The 19,776-nt window shown below is 40.6% G+C and overlaps 2 protein-coding genes across 3 annotated transcripts in view; one reads left to right on the top strand and one right to left on the bottom strand.

Moving 5' to 3' along the window:
* Positions 1-889: 889 nt before the first annotated feature.
* oaz1b (ornithine decarboxylase antizyme 1b) lies at positions 890-7,101 on the top strand. Its single transcript, XM_061799444.1, is given in 6 exon segments — positions 890-1,212; positions 3,211-3,265; positions 3,267-3,353; positions 3,429-3,601; positions 4,064-4,149; positions 6,327-7,101. Coding segments are annotated over 6 exon segments (657 nt in total). The 5' UTR covers positions 890-1,087; the 3' UTR covers positions 6,458-7,101.
* A 327-nt stretch (positions 7,102-7,428) lies between these two features.
* The window catches only part of LOC133490003 (E3 ubiquitin-protein ligase UHRF2-like), a 37,884-nt gene continuing 25,536 nt past the window's right edge, over positions 7,429-19,776 (bottom strand). Inside the window, exons 10-16 of one of the 2 annotated variants that reach the window (XM_061799443.1) lie at positions 19,321-19,427; positions 18,582-18,744; positions 16,670-16,807; positions 15,114-15,354; positions 13,241-13,389; positions 13,041-13,139; positions 7,429-10,782 (exon numbers count right to left, since the gene is read on the bottom strand). In XM_061799443.1, coding sequence (XP_061655427.1) covers positions 10,636-10,782; positions 13,041-13,139; positions 13,241-13,389; positions 15,114-15,354; positions 16,670-16,807; positions 18,582-18,744; positions 19,321-19,427 — 1,044 coding nt within the window. In that variant the 3' untranslated portion in view covers positions 7,429-10,635. Of the gene's footprint in view, positions 10,783-13,040; positions 13,140-13,240; positions 13,390-15,101; positions 15,355-16,669; positions 16,808-18,581; positions 18,745-19,320; positions 19,428-19,776 lie in introns of both variants that reach the window. The other variant, XM_061799442.1, reaches the window with a different exon arrangement.

Below are 19,776 nucleotides of genomic sequence, written 5' to 3'. Positions count from 1 at the left end.
CGTTTGTCCTATTTTTTTTTTATTCAAGGATTAAAAATGACATTTGGAGTTTGAACCAATCATTTAATTTAAACTTGGGGAATGATAACAACATTATTCAAATACAGAATGAACATTTACTGTAAATTGATAAACAGATGGATGAATGGATAGGCAGACATATTTATATTTGATATTTACAGTATACTGTATAAAGTAATGATTATTAAACTTCTTTTGATATGCATAATAGTTATATGCACATTGAAACTTGAGAGGAATTTAAAAAAAATGTACAATGAAAGACAACCAGCAGATTACTTTGTTACATGCTTACTAATGGAAATGTTCCTTAATAACAAACATCGTCAAATTTTTTTTTTTCAGTGACACAATTGTGCAGTCTTTGGGAGTTTAAATTGTTATATTTGATGCTTTACTGCTATCAACAACAACTATTTACACAAAGGATAGTTGAGCCGTCTTCTGCTTTTGTTTTCTGACTCCAGTATTTTTCCATTAAACGTAGCCGAGCTAACATTTAGCTTTCAGCTCGGTGTCGATCGCATCTGTTTGCCGAGACTGTGTCACAAATAACACAGTGATGACGGTAGAATTAGTTGTCTTTTGTGTCTCTTTTGTCTATTGGAGATTTTTTTTATTTTTTACAGAGTCGTGGGAGAAGTTGCCCACTCACGTATTAGCATCGTTAGCATCTGACGTCTCCGTCATCAGAGGCGTGAAAGCCACGAGATTACGTCAACAGCATCCGCTTTTTGCTAAAAAAATAAAAAGCTTTCGTTTAGTGAAATGGCATAGGAATCTTGTCAAAACAAACGTGTTCATCAGCGGTGTAAATGGAGATAATTTCGATTCGGAATGAGGTTATCACGGTGGCATAGATCTACTTTTCTCCCGTCTAATTAAGTTGACATCACTTTATTTGACGTCGAAGCGCTTCAAACGGAAGTGTGTCAACGCTCAGCAGGTACCTTGATTTGTCGTGGCGCAAATAAAGTCGCTTCAAACTGCGCTCCGTCACTCATCAACAGAACATAGCGGGAGGAGAGAGCAGCAGTTGGCCGGTCGTGTCTCTACCCGAGGCCGGATGGTAAAATCCAACCTCCAGCGGATCCTAAACAGTCATTGCTTTGCTCGCGAAAAGGAAGGAAAACAGCAGCCTCTCACTACCATGGCGGATTTGAGTAGCGGTATTTGTGACATGATTGCGAAGTAAGTAAGCTAGCAAGCTAGTCACGGTGTGGGGGAGGGGTGGCGAGAATCCGCTCGTCAAATCCAATCTTTATTTACAGTACAGAATGTTGAGCTATTTTGTTATCTTTTTAGGACGTAAAAGTCAGTCTTGAGTTTCCAAACTGACTATTCTTAAATTGGCCATTTTGGCTTAGTTCGCTACGACTTTAAACGTTAACAGCTCGCGCTGGTTCACTAGTTAGCATCAACGTCGAGCAGGTAAAGGCCAATTAGTGGACTAACCTCGTTTTAATAACTCAACTCTGCTTCGAGGCGACCTTTAATGACACCTAAGTAAAGCTTTTTTACTTTTATCCTGCGAGTGATAAATCGCGTTTAAACCCACTTCCTCTCTTAGCCAAAGTGCGTCACTACGCATTGAACACTGTTGACAACGGGCTACCAGTCTCAAATATCGTTTACATGTTTTAATGCTACTTGAGCACGAGTTAAGTTAATACTAAACGTTATTAATTAAAATTGGATTAAAATGTAATATGTTGCTGGTCACGTGGGAGGTGTCAGGTTGAGGCCGTTATGTAACACACGCCACCGCTTCTTGGCGACGTCACACTGCGTCATGACGTCACATCATACGTCTGAGCCGAGAGTTAGCTTAGCATAGACGCAGCGTTGAATATGGCAGGCAGCGGGCCACCTTTAGACTGCTACACGGAGCAGAGGAGACGACACAACGACAGGTTCCCCCCCCCCCCCCGTTTGTTTTTTTGGTTTTAAACATTAAAATCTCGATCATTTGTGGTTATTATTCGAGGGGGTTAGGGACCGAGGCCCGACCACGAGTAGAGAAAATGTGGCGGATAATTTGCACTCATTGTAATATTGGGTTGTAAATTATTAGTTTTTTGGGGGGTGAAAAAAAAGTCTTTAATATTATTATAACCGTGTCATTCATAATGTATTTTATTGTATTGGTTATGGCTATTGGACACCTAGGAAAATGATTACAAGCATCCAGGGACTATACAGGGTTTCCATGGACTGTCAAAACGTCTTAATTTAGATTTCAGAAAATTACTCATCTGTAAAAATACTAAATACTCAAAGTCTTAAAAATTGCCCAGGTGCAACAAACTGACACTTTTCTCACTGCTTGTGAAATATAGTGATGGTCCTTAGGGTTGTACTAATGATAATGTCAACCAGTTCCACACAACTCAATCTAACAATAATCATAATTTGACACTTGGTGCTTTTTAATAGGTAGTCGGCCATTAAGGTTAAGGTGCCATTTTAAATGGGGTTTTGGCCTGTTCCCAACTGAACGTACGCCTCATAGTTCAGTCAAAACGTTTTACACCAAGAACAAGCTTTAAAAAAAACTTAATTCTCCCAAGTACCACCATCATGACCAACATACAATACAATAGTGGAATGGGCCAAAGTCTTCATCAAAAGCGAGTGGCTGTCTGAAAAGTATATTTGATATTACAAGTTGCTGTAACATTGTGCAGAGTTTGAACATTAACATGATGCTTAAATATAGGAAAATTAAGTTGTTACAATTCAATTAAAATGTATTAAATCTTAGAAAGATTGTACCTAAATAAATGTTTCAAAACAAAGTGTTCTGAAAGATTAAATGCAATTTTTTTAAATGAAATATAACAGAACTCCACTTGGGCAGTAATTCTTTTGGCTACCAGTAGAGTGTGCTTGCAAACCATTAGTTGTCATATGTATCACACTTTGCTAATCGCCTGGAAAAAGTTGGCCATTTTGGTTTGAACCAGCTTTTATTTATTTTTTAAATTCCAAATTGTCAATTTAAATGGACAAACTTTTACTTGGGAATGTGCCCAAATGAGCGCCAATCAGGTAGCCTCGACAGATTGGCGATGCTAAATTGGCATGTCCCCCACCCCCATGCCATCTAATGCAATAATTTATGATTCCAAAGTGTGCGTTTTCTGTTTTGGTGCCAATGCTAACCCCGCTAACCTTTCTGTGTTCCAGTCTGTCCACGCACTGTAGTAGTAGTACCCGTGGCCCGGGGCCTCTGTGGTGCTCCTGATGCCCCTCTCCCACCCCTGAAGATCCCAGGTGGGCGAGGGAATGGCACACGGGATCACGTTCCTGCAGCTCGGTTGGTCTACTCTGTAAGTCTCAGCTCTCTTCCTCCCTCCCTGAAAGCTTGAGGACTTAAGTTGATGGATTTCCTCTCCACCCCCCAGGACCTGAAGTTGACCGTTAGTGAGGAGCCGGCGGGCAGCCGTCGCCCCGGGATCCTCCACTTCCAAAGTCATCCCACCGTCAGCAGGACGGTTCAATGGGATGCTGTCGTGAGCAGCGGCGCTCTCTTTGTGGAGATCCCGCTTGGCCCACTGCCTGAAGGCAGCAAGGAGAGGTGAGGCGCCTGTCGGATTTCCAGGCTTCAGTTAACCTGAGCTGACGTTTGGCTAGAGAAGCGGGATACGTCCTGGACTGCTCGCCAGTCAATCATAGGGGCACATAGAAACAATTTTACACTCTCGTTCAAACCTAGGACACTTTATTGAACCTAAGAAATCAGTCCAATTCACGCTTATGGACAATTTGGCCATCAGTGAAGCTAATGTGCATGTTTTTGGAATGTGGCAACCAAAACTACAGGTGTAATTTACCAACTCATGCCACTAGATAGCAAATGAAAAATGCCACCACATTATTTTCATTTTTAATACTAATAGTATTTAGTTGCTAGCTATTCTTGAGGTCTTAGAGCGGAAATGTGGTTGCCTATTTAAGTAGAGGTGAAGTTTCAAAATGGATTGTATTAGTGTCAAATAAGAGTGTGATGGAGGTTTTCTGTGGTCTTTGGTTTCTCCAGCTTAGTCTCTCTGCTGGAATACGCTGAAGAACATCTGAAAGTGGTCAACGTGTTTGTCTGCTTCTACAAGAACAGGGATGACCGTGGTATGTAAACACACCAGGCCCATCACATCAAACCTCACTTATTGTTTTCCATACAAATCCAATTTACAATTTTAATCATTTACCACCCGTCACCTATAGAAAAATCAAATGGCAGCGACATTCAAAACAAGTTTGAACAACCCACCTAACCAATTTTCTGGAATTTGCTTCATTTATTCTGATATTAAACAAGCTTTGAAACTGTTTTTTCTGATTTTGTTTTATTACCCAGCATTAAATTTGCGTAAACGTCTACCATGAGTTGGTAGTTTGCGTAAACGTCTACCAAAATAGGGTAAATTATTTCTTTACAGGTAATGTAAAAAGAAAATGGTGCTGCTTCTACAATTATTTTTTTGAATGGCGGTATAGATAATCTACCATTCAAAAGCTCAGGGTCACCCAGATGATTTCAAGACACAATTGTTTAAGTGCATCTCAATATATGAGAATACTGGAGAACATCCATCCATTCATCCATTTTCTGAGCCGCTTCTCCTCACTAGGGTCGCGGGCGTGCGGGAGCTATCCCAGCTGTCATCGGGCAGGAGGCGGGGTACACCCTGAACTGGTTGCCAGCCAATCGCAGGGCACATAGAAACAAACAACCAGCCGCACTCAGATTCACACCTACGGGCAATTTAGAGTCTCCAATTAATGCATGTTTTAGGGATGTGGGAGGAAACCGGCCGGAGTGCCTGGAGAAAACCCACGCAGGCACGGGGAGAACATGCAAACTCCACACAGGTGGGCCCGGGGATTGAATCCGGGTCCTCAGAACTGTGAGGCAGACGCTCTAACCAGTCGTCCACCGTGCCGCCTACTGGAGAACAGTTAATTGTATTTCAGCATTGCAATTCCAAAGGTGAAACTCATAAATTATACAGATTCATTAGCAATGTGACAAATGCGTGCCAGCTTTGTATAATTTTCTACCAAAAAATTTAAAAGCTGAGAGAAAATCAAAATTGTTTGTGACTGAGGTCTTTTGATTACCACAGAAACTTACTTCACACGTAGATACAAGATGCTAGCATGCAGCTAGTGGCCACTTATAAAGTGGGAGGCATATACATATCAATAACTTAGAATTGTAAATATTCATTAATCAGTTCGGAAAGTACTTTTCAGAGGGCAAATACTTGCCTATACCATTACAAATCATTTCCATTGTTATGGCATTCTAGTTTCTAGAGATAGTGAATTTGGGGTTTTCATTTGCTGTAAGCTATAGTTATCAAAATTATACATATAAAAAAAATCATGACATTTCACTGTTTAGTCTATAATAACTTGACTTTTTGAAGTGAACTCTATAACTAAAGCTTTTGACACTATTCTAATTTATGAGCTGTACCTGTACACGAACTGTTAAAATTATCCTACGTTTACCTGATTTGGATGTAAATACCCACAAAGCTGAAAGGCTGCAGTTAAAGCACCTCTTTTCCATTTCATTTAAAATCCATCATGGTGGTGTTTAGAGCCAAAAAAGTTGAATTGTGTCCACGTCCTAATATTTATGAACGTGACTAGAAGCACATATTAATGCTAATAGTAACATAAAGATGAAGTTTATAGAGTGAACTTTATGCATGAGCTGAGCTCATTTATGTATGATGATAATCATCAGTAGACCTTTCTTGGAACCAAGGCACATTTTAAATTGGGGAAAACTCACCAGACAAAAATGAATACTGAAATAATGATCTTTTCTCAATTCAGTCTCACAGGTACTTGGCTCGTTTAGTTGAACACAAAGCTGATGTACTTGTAGGGAGCCAAGATCTGTTCTGTTGTATGAATGGCAATAGGTGGATGGATACACAGGTTTATTGAAACTTTAGCTATCGAGCGGATGAGCATTTGTTCTGCCTGTCACTATAAACCGCTGGTGTAGATAGAGCAGGAAATATGTATTTCTGATTAATGAAAAAATAATAAACATAATAGAACCACCACAATAATAATGCTGTGAACATACTTTCACTTTTACCCTAACTATATTCGACATAATTGATTTTCCTAAGTCTATGTGTACTGAGATGCAGAACTTGCAAACACACAATGAAGTCATACCATGAACACTTACACTGAACTCACACATACTCTGAACACACAGTGACGTGTGTACCAATGACTTATGTTTTTTTTTTTTTTTTTTTTTTTTTTTGTAGCCAAGCTGGTGCGTACGTTCAGTTTCCTGGGCTTCGAGATCGTGAAACCGGGCCACGCCCTCGTCCCGCCTCGACCCGACATTCTCTTCATGGCCTACAGTTTAGACCGGGACTCTTCCGATGAGGAGTAGCTCTCCCATCCTTATGTTCTGCCCCTGTCCTTCCTCCATTTTGTGTACTTGTTGATCTCTCGAGTTTCCTTTGAGCATCACGTTTGGATAAGAGGGAAGGAGGTTTGGCTTTGGCTTTCATAGTGTTAGCTGTGTGTGCGTGTGTAGCTCCGATTTATCCATGGAGTTGTTCCGTTGTTTGAATGTACACCGTGCGTGCACACAAAAAAAGGTAATCGGGTTATTTTTTTTAATTTTTTTTTTATTATATATATATATATATAAACACTCTGGTACTGCGGTGACAAAATTGCTGTCATGTTTGAATCTTTTTCAGGGGGACCACTGGTGTAGCACTAACAGCCCTGTTGACCGGTACTTAATAGCCAACACTATTTTAGTGAAGACATTTTTAGTGTGTAAAGCAGAAAGGAAGGGGAATTTCCAATTGGTGTTTTTTTTTTTTCTCCCCCTTTTTCTCTTCCCTGATGTGTAAATCTCATTAATTTCATATTTTGATTTTTGGATGTTATGGGGGGGGGGGGGGAACTGTTCTGATAGGACTGACTTTGCATCTGCATTCCTTGTTTCATGATGTTCACCCGACATATTGTGCTACTATACCTATTGTGCGTCTCTTATAATAAAACAAACCCCAAAATGTATATCATTGGTTTATTTGAATGAAGGCTTCCTTGTAACACATTTACACCGAACATCAAATATGGCTGGAGCGCTTAATCTACCGCATCTGACGGTCTTGTACGGGCCAAGGTGGGAACACCAGGTGCAGCACAATGGCCATTTATTTAATGCTATTTTAATTAGGTCATGACCTAAGTACAATATTATTGCTATTTCATTCAATTGGAAAATACGATTTGAGGTATGAGTGTTTTGAGTTTCGAGCATGGTCTCAGAATGAAGTAAACTAGTATCAACTGTATTACAACATTGTGGTAATGTCTATTTCTCAACAATTACAACTTTAATTGTTTTTTTTTCTCATAACATTTGATCCTCTTACTGTGATGATACTGGATTGTATTTTTTCTCAGAAAATTGACAATCACATTTATACTGTCAAAAGGGAATTTGGACCTGCACTGTAAATCCAACATTATCAAATCTGGCAAAATGTACAGCCTATTCAGACAGTGCTATGGTAATGCTATCAATCTACAAAGAAGAAGCTGTTGTCTTGAATCCAAATATTTAATAGGTACATATTATTATGACATGTATAAAACAATGAAGCAATGGAACTCCTTGTCAGACTGGCAAATGCGCTTGGAACATATTGATTAAAATGGAACCGAAGCAACTAAAAACCTATGGAGAGAAAAAACGGACATAGATATTTGAAGGTTTTCAGAGAAATTAAACGTGATTTTCTTTAATTCTTCAGTAGAGTGCAATAGTTGTTAAAAAAAATAAACGACACAGCACTGAAGCCAAGCGTCCACGAGACGTCTAAAAAGGGTTTTTAGCACTGTAGGTTCACGTACAGAAGGTAGTCACTGCAGGGAGGAGCGCTATTTAGTTAGCCACAAACAAAACAAATTATTAATGCACATCACAGTTCGCCTTAAAAAAGACCATTTAGAATTGCATGTTTTGAAAAAAAAAAACGACAACAAAAAACCTGAATGAATAAACAGAAACGAGGACAACGTCAGCACAAATGCGACAAGCCCGCCGGTGGGGGGGTGATGGCATGATTGGAAAACGTGTCACGTGACCAGAGAGGAGGTAAAACTTGTAGCCTTGCCAACCGTTAACATTTGAGTGCACCATACCAGGGAGATGTTACAACCATACCTTAAAGAAATAAAAATGCTGAAAAAGTCTATTTGCAAGGGGAAATTTTTACGGGAAAATGTCCAAATATCGCAATATCTTTTTTTTATGACAAAAAAGTTGTACTATTACAAACCAGGTCATTTTTTCTCATTACTATATGATTTTTTAAAATATTACAAGGAAAACGATTCAGTTATATGAGAGAAAAGTAAACTGGTATTTTTGTTAACAAAAACGGTCATATTACCACACTATCAAAGACGTGAAATGGGGCCTATCATTAAAATGGGACCTATTCACAGACACGTCAAAAGGGGCGTGAATCAAAGACACACGGAACAGGACTGAGTTAATGCAACGTATCATTAAAGACAGTGAATTAAGGCTACACCAACTGAGCCTTATCATCAAAGACAGGGCTACAGCAAATTGGCACATCATCAAAGACGACGTGTCAGACAGGGCTACAGCAAATGGTGCACATCATTAATGATGTGGTGTATCTTTGAAGATGTCATATGGCTGTATTATTAAGACGTGTCAAATGGGACATATCAAAGATGTGAAATGGGGAATATCGTCAAAAGGGGCTACGTCTAATGGGCCGTATCATTAGTAACACATTCACTGCCATTGACGGCTTTTGAAGTCAAATATCCATGTTAACTGGAAAGGCTGGCAGTGAATGAGTTTTAAAAGACAAAAGGGGCATATCAAAGACATATGAAATGGGGTGTAGCAACAAAGACATGTCAAAAAGGGGCATATGATAAACAACATAATGGGCAGATAGTCGTCAAAGACGCAGTGAATTGGGCGCACCATCGAAAACACGTCCAACAGGACTATATCAAATGGGTGTGTCAATAAAGACACGGCGAAGGGGACTGCGTCATCGAAGACACACGTAAATGGGCTACATAATCAAAGACACATCAAAGTAATACTATATGGATTGGGTGTATTGTCAAAGACATCAAATGGGCGTATCGTCAGAGACACGTGAAATGGGGCATAAAGTCAAAGACGAATCAAATGCAAAGATTACGGAACAATGGAATTCTTGTCCATTGGGATCAAGAAATAAAGTCACGTTATCATTTCTCAACATGGATCTAATTCCGTGTGGCTTTTGCACCAAAATGGTAACTAATTGTAGTGATTTCCATTGCTTCGCATACAGTAACAGAGAAATCCTCCACTGCACTCGCCATCTTTGTGCCTTCTTCATTACGTTGCCTAGCAACAACGTGGCCTTGAGTTCTACTTCAAGCCAGTTTGGTCCTTCAGGAGGTCAGTGCTGCATTCAGGAACGCAAACAACCACGATTAACAAGGTCCTTTGGAGCTATTCATCATTTCTGAGGTGGGTGGGGACTTTTGTGGGACTGTTGCTCACCCCTTTGGAATGTTTATCAGCTCCTAAATGACTTTGGGAGAACGTGACACACGTGGATGTGTTTACCAAAAGGTATGTACGCAAGCTGGTTAGCAGCTAGCATGATGCGACGAACAAGTGCTTTTTCAACATTTTTCTTGTATCGGTAACTCAGTGGGGGCCCGTAATATTATATACTACATATATACTATGTATATTACAGTTTGTGGGGGGTTGTACATGGAATCAAACACTAGAGAAAGAGCGTTACTTACTTAATGGGATGCATTGTCAGGAACACATCAAATGGGGTATATAAACAAGGAATTCACACAGGGTGTACAATCAAAGACACTTCAAATTGAACGTGTCATCAAAATGGGGCATATCAAGAAAGACACGTCAAAAGGGGCATAACATAAAAATAGTCGAATGGGGTGCATCATCAAAGCTACATCACGCGTCATAATGCTGCGTGTCATCAGACATCAATTAAGCGCATCATCAAAGATGTGTCAAACGGGCCGCAACGTCAAAGACGTTATCATCAAAGTGGGTGGTTCGTGGATGGTACACAAAATGCAGGTTAGCAGGCATACGACACAAATTTCCTCAAAGAGTGGCCTCCGCTCGACTGTACACCTCCCTCAAACAAATTCCTCGTACGCTCTGCAGTCGAGTACTATAGTAGTAAAGTATCTAAATGTGTGTGTGTGTGTGGGGCGGGCTAGTAGTGCGTGCGTTCAAGTCCTTGGTGTAAAATCTCAGGCTGGTGAGGTTTATGGAGAAAACGGATAAGGTCGGAACCTACTGAGGTGCTTCGTGTGCTCAATGATTGTATACATGAAATGGCTGTGTGACGCACTATACATTGAACCCATTGTTGGAAGTGCAATGCATCTTTAAAGTGGAGCTCTCAACAGTATACTTGTATGTACGTGTGTGTGTGTGTGTGTGTGCATGCGTGCGTGTGTGGAGGTGTGTGTGTGCGCGTCTTCTGGTTTGGAGCGACGTGGATCTCATCGGCCCTTCGTGTAGCCAGGAAAGAACTGGTCCAGCAGAACCTGCAGAGTCTTGTTTTGCGTCATGACGTAGTCCTTGCCCAGGTCATGGCGGCAGGCGGGGCAGGTGTACACTTCCGCCCGGAAGGAGCGCTGGAGGCATGTCTAAAAACACAGCGAAAAAGTAGTCTCCTTATACACAAGTTTGTGACTAATGTATTATTCTCATAAAATCATGGCTTTCTTGAAAAATATATATTGTTTTAAAGTTATTGTCTTGTAAAATATTGTTCTCATGAGTGATTTTAGAGCAATAAAGTAAATTATGAGAACAACATTTTACGAGGAAAAATCGCAACTACGAGAACGATGTAAAAGTCTGATTTGGTACATGCGGAACGTCACATGACCAAACCCAGAAAACAGGTTAGCTGACTTCCTGTGCTACATTTTGTTTTCTTAATGGTTGATGTCTTCGGACAAATGTTAAATATACAGTGGGTACGAAAAGTTTTCAGACCCCCTTAAAATTTTCACTCTTATATTGCAGCCATTTGTTAAAATCATTTAAGTTCATTTTTTTCCTCATTAATGTACACACAGCACCCCATATTGACAGAAAAAAAAACGCAATTGTTACAATTTTTGCTGATTTATTAAAAAAGACAAACTGAAATATCACACAGCCATAAGTATTCAGACCCTTTGCTGTGACTCTCATATATTGAACTCAGGTGCTGTCCATTTCTTCTGATGATCCTTAAAATGGTTCTGCACCTTCTTTGGAGTCCACCTGTGTTTGATTATACTGATTGGACTTGATTAGGAAAGCCACACCCCTGTCTATATAAGACCTTACAGCTCACAGTGCATCACAGCGCAAATGAGAATCATGAGGTCAAAGCAACTCCCTGAAGAGCAAAGAGACAGAATTGTGGCAAGGCGCAGATCTGGCACAAGGTTACAAAAAAATTATGCTGCACGTAAGGTTCCCAAGAGCACAGTGACCTCCATAATCCTGAAATGGAAGACGTTTGGGACGATCAGAACCCTTCCTAGAGCTGGCCGTCCGGCCAAACTGAGCAATCGGGGGAGAAGAGCCTTGGTGAGAGAAGTCAAGAAGAACCCAAAGATCACTGTGGCTGAGCTCCAGAGATGCAGTCGGGGGATGGGAGAAAGTTCTAGAAAGTCAACAATCACTGCAGCCAGTCGGGGCTTTATGGCGGAGTGGCCCGACGGAAGCCTCTCCTCAGTGCAAGACACATGAAAGCCCTCATGGAGCTTGTTAAAAAAAACACCTGAAGGACTCCAAGATGGTGATAAATAAGATTCTCTGGTCTGATGAGACCAATATAGACATTGTTGGCCTTAATTCTAAGTGGCATGTGTGGGGAAAACCAGGCACTGTTCATGACCTGTCCAATACAGTCCCAACAGTGAAGCATGGTGGTGGCAGCATCATGCTGTGGGGGTGTTTTTCAGATGCAGGGACAGGACGACCGGTTGCAATCGAAGGAAAGATGAATGCGGAAGTACATGGATATCCTGGACGAAAACCTTCTCCAGAGTGCTCAGAACCTCAGACTGGGCCGAAGGTCCACCTTAAAAAAAGACAATGACCCCAAGCACACAGCTAAAATACCAAAGGAGTGGCTGCAGAACAACTCCGTGACTGTTTTTGAATGGCCCAGCCAGAGCCCTGACTTAAACCCAATTGAGCATTTGTGGAAAGACCAGCAAATGGCTGCCCACCAACGTTCACCATCCAACCTGACAGAACTGGAGAAGAGTAATGGCAGATGATCCCCAAATCCAGGTATGAAAAACTTGCATCATTCTCAAAAAGACTCATGGCTGTAATAGCCCAAAAGGGTGCTTCTACTAAATACTGAGCAAAGGGTCTGAATACTTATGGCTGTGTGATATTTCAGTTTTTCTTTTTTAATAAATCTGCAAAAATGTCAACAATTGCGGTTTTTTTCCTGTCAATATGGGGTGCTGTGTATATATTAATGAGAAAAAAATGAACTTAAAGGATTTTAGCAAATGGCTGCAATATAAAAAAGAATGAACATTTTAAGGGGGTCTGAATACTTTCCGTACCCACTGTATGTATATCATTTATTTACACAAATATATGTAAACATGAATGAACACCGCTGTTCAAATGCCAGGTTTTTGTGAGGGGCAAAAAAAAAAAAAAAGAGCAAGATTTCAAAACCTTTCACACCATTAAGGTGACCTATAACCTATACAACTCAATTGAAAGAAAGAAGAAGAAAAAACTAAAACAGCTAAACTTTATTTGGGGTTCACTTTAAATAGTGGCAGGTGTGTGCTGACTCCCATTTAAAATGAGCTTGAATGTAACCAGTTAAATCCAAATTTTTTGAGGTATTAGATGGACGGCGACGGCGTTGTACCTTGCAAACGTTGTGCGAGCAGACCGTGGTGATGGGCTGGAAGGCCAGCTCCTGGCAGCAAACGCACATGAAGATCTGCTCCATCTTACACAAGAAGTTCTCCAAAGCACATAAGAAGACGTACGTTTCAGTTTTTGGGCACAGATAACATCTCAAATTGCAGTTGTGTGTATTTCTATAGTGAGCGATATAGCACATACTGGTCCCTCTGCTAGGTGTCCCAGGGCTTCATCCCACAGCTTTTTATTGGCCGCGTCCTCTTCGATCAACTGCTGCTGCTGCTCCGACAGTACGAACGCCTCCTCCACCTTCACGCGCTTGGAGGGAGGCTCGGACGCTGGCGACCAATCTGGGAAACATTTTAAAAGAAGAATTTAAAAAAGAAAAAAGAACACACACACAAGCAGAACTAGCTTTTCATGTTTTGGTCTCAAAAGGAATTGTTCAAATAAGGGCGTGGAAGAGACGATGGGGAAGCAACAAACAAGAAAAATAAAAACCTCCTTTAAATATTGTAGATGCTTCCCTTTTTACCTCAGAAAAATTCAGTTCCAACCAAGTAACTCATGCCTAACTACCGCACAGTATTTCCTCAAATAATTGCTTCAAAGAGGCACTGTAGGGGTACAACAACAATTTAAGAAAAATAAACACCTCCCTCAAATAGATGCTTCCATTTTCCCCTCAACAAAATACATTTCCTCCTCAGTAATTCATGCTTAACTACCACATTTCCTCAAATGTTTACTTCGAGGAGAGAATGTGGGGGTGCAAAATCTACTTAAAAAAATAAACACCTCCCTCAAATAGATCCCTCCCCCCCAGGAAAATTTATTCCTCCTCAGTCATTCATGCCTATCTATCACATTTCTTCAAATATTTGCTTCGAGGAGAGACTGTGGAGGTGCAAAATCTACTTAAGAAAAACAAACACCTCCCTCAAATAGATGCCTTCTTTTTCCCCCCTCAGGAAAATTTCTTAATTTCTTCAAACATTTGCGACACTGTTCGGTTTCGACATCCACGAAAGACAAATAAATGCCTCCTTCAAACAGATGGCTCATTTTTGTGTAAATAATTGATTCCTAACAAGCATTTCCTCAAATAATGGGCTCCAAGAGACTCTGGGAGGGTTGTGTCATCCACTTTGAAAAAATAAACACTTCCTTCAAGTAGATGCCTCCTTTCTCCCCTTTCCAGTCCCTTGACTGTTCATCAGGTAATTCATGCCTAACTACCCAATTTCTACAACTAATGGCCTCAAAGAAACTTTTTGGGGGTGCAAAGACAAACGAACACCCATCTCAAATACAAACTTTGTAGATTCCTCCCCTTATTGGACGAGGGAAAATACATGCCAAAATTCAACTACCATATTTCCTTAAATAGTGGTTGTAGCTCTAATGGATGTTCGCTGGCTTCATCATCCACTCAAGAAAAAATAAACACCTCCCTCAAATTGATGCCTCCCTTTTCTCCCGCAGGAAAATTCTGTTCCACTGCCTGTGCTCCTGTCACACCAGCAGAGGGCACAAGTAATCCATGACTAACAACTGTATTTCCTCAAATACTGGCTTTGAAGACAAATAAATTACATAAAACACACTGAGGAAATTTGCAAACACCTCCCTAAAATAGATGCCTCCCTTTTGCCCCTCAGGAAATGTTTGTAAATCTGTCTGTTCTCCAGGTAATTCATGCTTAACTAACCAATTTTCCTCAAATAATTGCCTCAAAGAGACTGTGGTGCTGCAAAGACAAGTGAACAGTCTTTGTGAGTGTCCAACATTCCCTTAAGATAAATAAAATGCCTGCTTCAAATAATTGCTTCCTTTTTGTGTTGGTAAATCATGGAGCAACTAATTATCTCAGTTCATTGACGGTACTCAAAGTTTTGATCACCCAAACAGCAGCACGTAAGCAGTCTCTGCGATGAATTAAAGTGCTGACATGCCTGCCACTACTTGCATTTGAGTAGATTTTTTAAAATGAATAAGAGAGAATTGCTACCTATTTTTAAATAATAAAAATTCCTATGAAAGAACGGACAACTACACCCACCAGAGTCCTTACTTGTCTTCTGATCCCCGTTACTCTGCGGCTCCTCCTCCTCGTCCTCCTCCACGGCGGCCATCAGATGCTCAAACTCTTCGTCCTCCTCATCCTCCTCCTTCTCCATTTTGGGGAGCTTCCGCGGCCGGCCCCTCCCCCGGCCCCTCCCGGAGTGGTGCTTACTCCGACCGCCGCGACCGGGCCGGGCGATGGCCTCCTTCTTTGTCTTGTTAGCCATGACAGCCTGGTAGCCTGGTGGGTACTGCACGTACACACAGATGTTGTGTGTATGTGTGTGAGTTGTGGAAAGTAAGACAGTACAAATGCATACGGTAAAAACATTTTTAGGCATCTGTGCTATTCTTAAGTACATTGGAGTGCCTGGCATTACGAGTTTTCCTAGATACGAGATGTTAATTGGCCGATTTTTCTGTCTTCAGATACGAGCAAAAATCACCACCAGTAGATGGGGGCAGCACACTTCGCAACATCCAGCGACCATCAATTCACACGGGTTTCCTTGCAGTGGAAGGACAATATCACTTGGTGGCGCTAATGCACCATTAAACTTGTTTAACAACAATAATCAAGGACGAAACATTTAGGTACAATCGTGTTTTGTGCTTGCATTTTCCGTTTGCAGTTTATGTGGCTAGCAAATTTTATTACGACGTGTTTTTATACAGTACAGTACTGTAGCATGCAATTTTCCTTATGAAAAAAACCCAAAGTTTAAAATTTATTTTGGTGTTTTTTGGGGGGTTGACTGGAATGGACAGTTTGTCTATGAATATCAAGTTTTTAAACCACTGAAATGTCTAACAGGTCCCTGTAGGTGGTGGTGTTTATCACTTTGGATTTGAGATCAGCACATCTTTTGAGCAGAGGACAAAGATTAGGGTGTGAATTTCGGCTTGTCACGTCGATTATCAAGAAGAGAAAACATGGAAGTTGGACAAGTTTAGGCACCTCACACTTGAACGGTACAGTGTACAAAGTAGCAGTAATACGGAGTTGAAAGTGTGTGTTACGAGCATAAGAAAAGATGACGCCAAGGAGTGAATGACGAACGCCACGTTAAAAAAAAAAAAAAAGCCACACTTGAGCCATGCGGTGAGTCAGCCTCGCTCACGCCGTGTTATGATGATTACAAACAATGATTTGGCCATCAAAAGCCCTTTCTCAGTCTTGCAGTTTTCAGTTCTGCTTGACGTTTTTTGGTGTTTTTTTTTCTTTCTCAAAAAGCTTGTTTTCTCTGCTTTTAGGTTAGAAAGTTGTTCTGCTGATTATAAAACAGTTTTTTTTTCTAGTTAAAGAAGAGTCTACGCTTTTTTTCGTAGACTTGGTGGTATTTGTCACAGAACACAATATTCTGTGGGTTTTGAAATATCAGTCAAAATGCTTTGAAAACGGCTGCCAATGAATGAGTTAAGTAAAGGAGTTGAATCAGTACTACTTTTACCAGTCTTTTTTTTATACAAAAGTATTTCTACTTAAGTACAAAGTGTGACCAACCTCAATGGAAACAAGCACGAAGGAAATGTGGTAAAAAGTGGTAGCATTTCATGCAGTCTAACCTGGATCAAGAGACCCAATTTCTTGATTCTGTCTAGTCCTTCAGGTGTCCAGGGTGCTGGTTCCTGATCGTCCCGTCTCAGCAAGTACCTCCACACCAAGTAGCCACACTTGCCAATCTCTGGCCAGTATTTCACCACCTAAAACAAAACCCAACAGTGTATCATATGCGATCTAAAAAAAACAGTGTTCATCGACAAATAATTTTCATCATAATGTACAAATGTACTATGTCTGATAAAAAAACAAATGTTCAGTAATCCCGTCAAATATTAGTGGTTCACTATTCACAAATTTGCGTTTTTGTTTGTTTTGGTTTTTTTCCCTTATGGACCCATCCTCAGCTGTTTGCTTAACAACTCACCTTTTGTGTTTTCTTTGTGCTCTTTCTGAAATACTAAAGATACCACAAGATGGCACCAAAGCCATGGAGAATGGAAAGTAGTAACTGGTGTCAAAGAAGTATGTTGACGTGATTCATCTTGACTTAAAGACTAACAGCGTTTTATGTCGGGAAAGAAGTTTTAAGTTTTTTACCCTGGGTTGTTAGTCGAAGTTAGGGAGAGCCTTTGCCACATGAGCATTTCTTTTCAAAATCAAATCATCTATAAGCCATTTCTTTTTTTAAGGGAAACGAGCTGAGTTTGAAGTGATAAAGTAGTAGTCTGTTTAAACTATTAATAAAGGCAAACAATTTTAGGGGGGCATCAATTACTCAATTTGCGTGGCAGGACTCGGTTTACATACATTTTGTCAAAGGGGACTTTTTTCCACGAGAGGAAGGCACATATTTTCAAATAAACTGTAAAGAAAAAATATTTACTTCTAATAATTCTGTGAAAGTTGAGGTTGGGGAAAAAACTAGGAAAAAGCAGTTTCAAAGCTTGTTTGGTGTTTTGGGAGAAATAAAGCAAATTCTTGACTCTTTGCACTTTTCGATTTTAATCGACTAAATTCACTGTAGACAGTCAATAAGCATGTTTAGGAAATTTACTCGACTAAAACTATTACTAAATTTACAACTAAAACTAAAAATGATTTGAGTTCCCTCGCTTTATATCGCAGGCCAATATTTGTGCCCTGGCTACTGTATATCTTTTGTTTTTGTTTTGTTGAACCGTTCATTTTTTTAAGGGTTTCACAGTATGCTTAATTACTATAATGCCCACACATGTGTGCCAGAGTTGTTGATGCACTTTTCAGCCAATTATTGCAGGGGCTAGAGTCTAAAAATACAATATTAGAACACTTGCAAGCCTCTGCTCTAGGCCACAGCTCACACCAATACGCTCACACGTGGGCTAATTGACCAACTCAGGCTCTAGATCCTGATGTTACTCACTAGGCCACGCCCCTTAAAGGCACACATCCAACACACAAATAGAATACTACATGCAGTAATTACACATCATAAAACTACTTCATTTATTCACGTTCTCTTTAATTATGTTTCTATACAAAACAGTGCTGTCTTTCTTTATTCAAAACATTCACCACATCCAGAAGCTGCTGTCCCGTCACAGCTCTAAACCAGACACTCGCCGTCATACGCCACCCCACCAGGCCCCGCCTCTTGAAGGCACATGTATGTACACAGACATTCTAATATATACAGTATTTTCGATAATTGTTTTCACTTGCAATTCAATTTTCTTTTGTTGAAGTGTGTTTTAATATGTTTACATGTGTTCAAAGCATGTGGGAGGGGTGTAAACGATCTAAGAATGAATAATAAACTATAGAAAATAAAACAAAAACTATTTTATGGTCTCTCTATATCGTGGATTTTCACCTATTGCCGATGGGTCTGAGATGAGGCTTCACTGTATAGCCAAACAACTATGAGTGAAAGTAAATTTAAAAACTGCTGTGAAAATTAACATCGGAAACAACAGTGCCCTTCACTTCCTTTACCTTGTAGATGCCGTCGTAGCGGTTTCCCTCCTCGGGGGCGTATTTGCTGATGCGGCGACCTTTGGAGCTGCGCACCACTCTCACCGGCTTCCCGGCCCGCCAGTTCCGAGACTCTGCTCCGTCCTTGTCATTCAGTGGGGCGTCGCAGTTCAGCGCCAAAGCTCTGCAAGTAGACCAAATCTTTAAAGGGGACATATTGTAATAGCCTTTCACCCAAAGTCAGTTGGGATAGCAAAGTGAACAAACGCTGTAGAAAATGGAAGAATGCATATTTGATTGCCCAGTGAAATTAGGGGCACATTTATGTTTGCCCATGTGCCCGCTTGCATGCAGGTCAAATACAGAGGTCCGTACAGTAATTGACATTTGGGCGGCTTGACGATAAAGTGCTGCATGAACAAGGGAAAACAGAATCCATGCCGGGGTTCGCGCGTGCTTCGTTGTTCGCACTTTTTTTGGATTCGGTTCTCTAAGTCACTAGTCGCTATGGTAACAAAATATCCGTACTACATTTAGCCAACAGCACGAGATAGGACCGCCCTCTCAAATGGGCTAAGATACAGAGTGTGCAAATAGTACTATACTTCTTGATCTTTGGGTTATTTTGACCAAAGCATGTCACTGACACGTTGTTAAGACACTTGGTAACTATTTTGAAGTTGTGGAAAAATGTTAATGTGTCAACTTGAAAATGCCCGACTCTTTCATCATGAAAATAAGTAATAAAAACAAACTTGACCTGTTCATGTGGGTTAACGTCTGGTCGAACGAGTGCTCGCCGATGCGTTTGTTTCCCGAGAGATCCCGGCCTCCGCTGCCCGTGTACGTGAACTCGTCACCCCGGTCCTAAAGCAGGTCACATATGCAGTATTATGTGAGAAAATCAACCAGAGATGACCAGTATGGAACTCCTCATATAGGCTAGATTTACACTGCATGATTCAAGTGACAAAATTTGAATTTCTTGGTGTCAAGTGGCCCAAATGGGATATATGATATATGTCATGGCAGCGTTTAGAAAAAAAACAAAAAACGCAGATATCAATTATCTTCAAATCAGAATCAGGCATCTTCCAAATCCGGATGAAATGCGGATGAAATTCTGATAAAAAAGTCCCCCCCAAAAATCAGGAATAGGCATTAAATGGGAAGTATGCACTTGGACCAACAGTGGAAATCTAACATTAAATGCCAC

The sequence above is a fragment of the Phyllopteryx taeniolatus genome, chromosome 15, assembly GCF_024500385.1.
Source record: "Phyllopteryx taeniolatus isolate TA_2022b chromosome 15, UOR_Ptae_1.2, whole genome shotgun sequence".
Classification (NCBI taxonomy): Eukaryota; Metazoa; Chordata; class Actinopteri; order Syngnathiformes; family Syngnathidae; genus Phyllopteryx; species Phyllopteryx taeniolatus.
The sequence above is the reverse complement of the archived record's forward strand: the minus strand, read 5'-3'. Positions and strand labels throughout refer to the sequence as shown.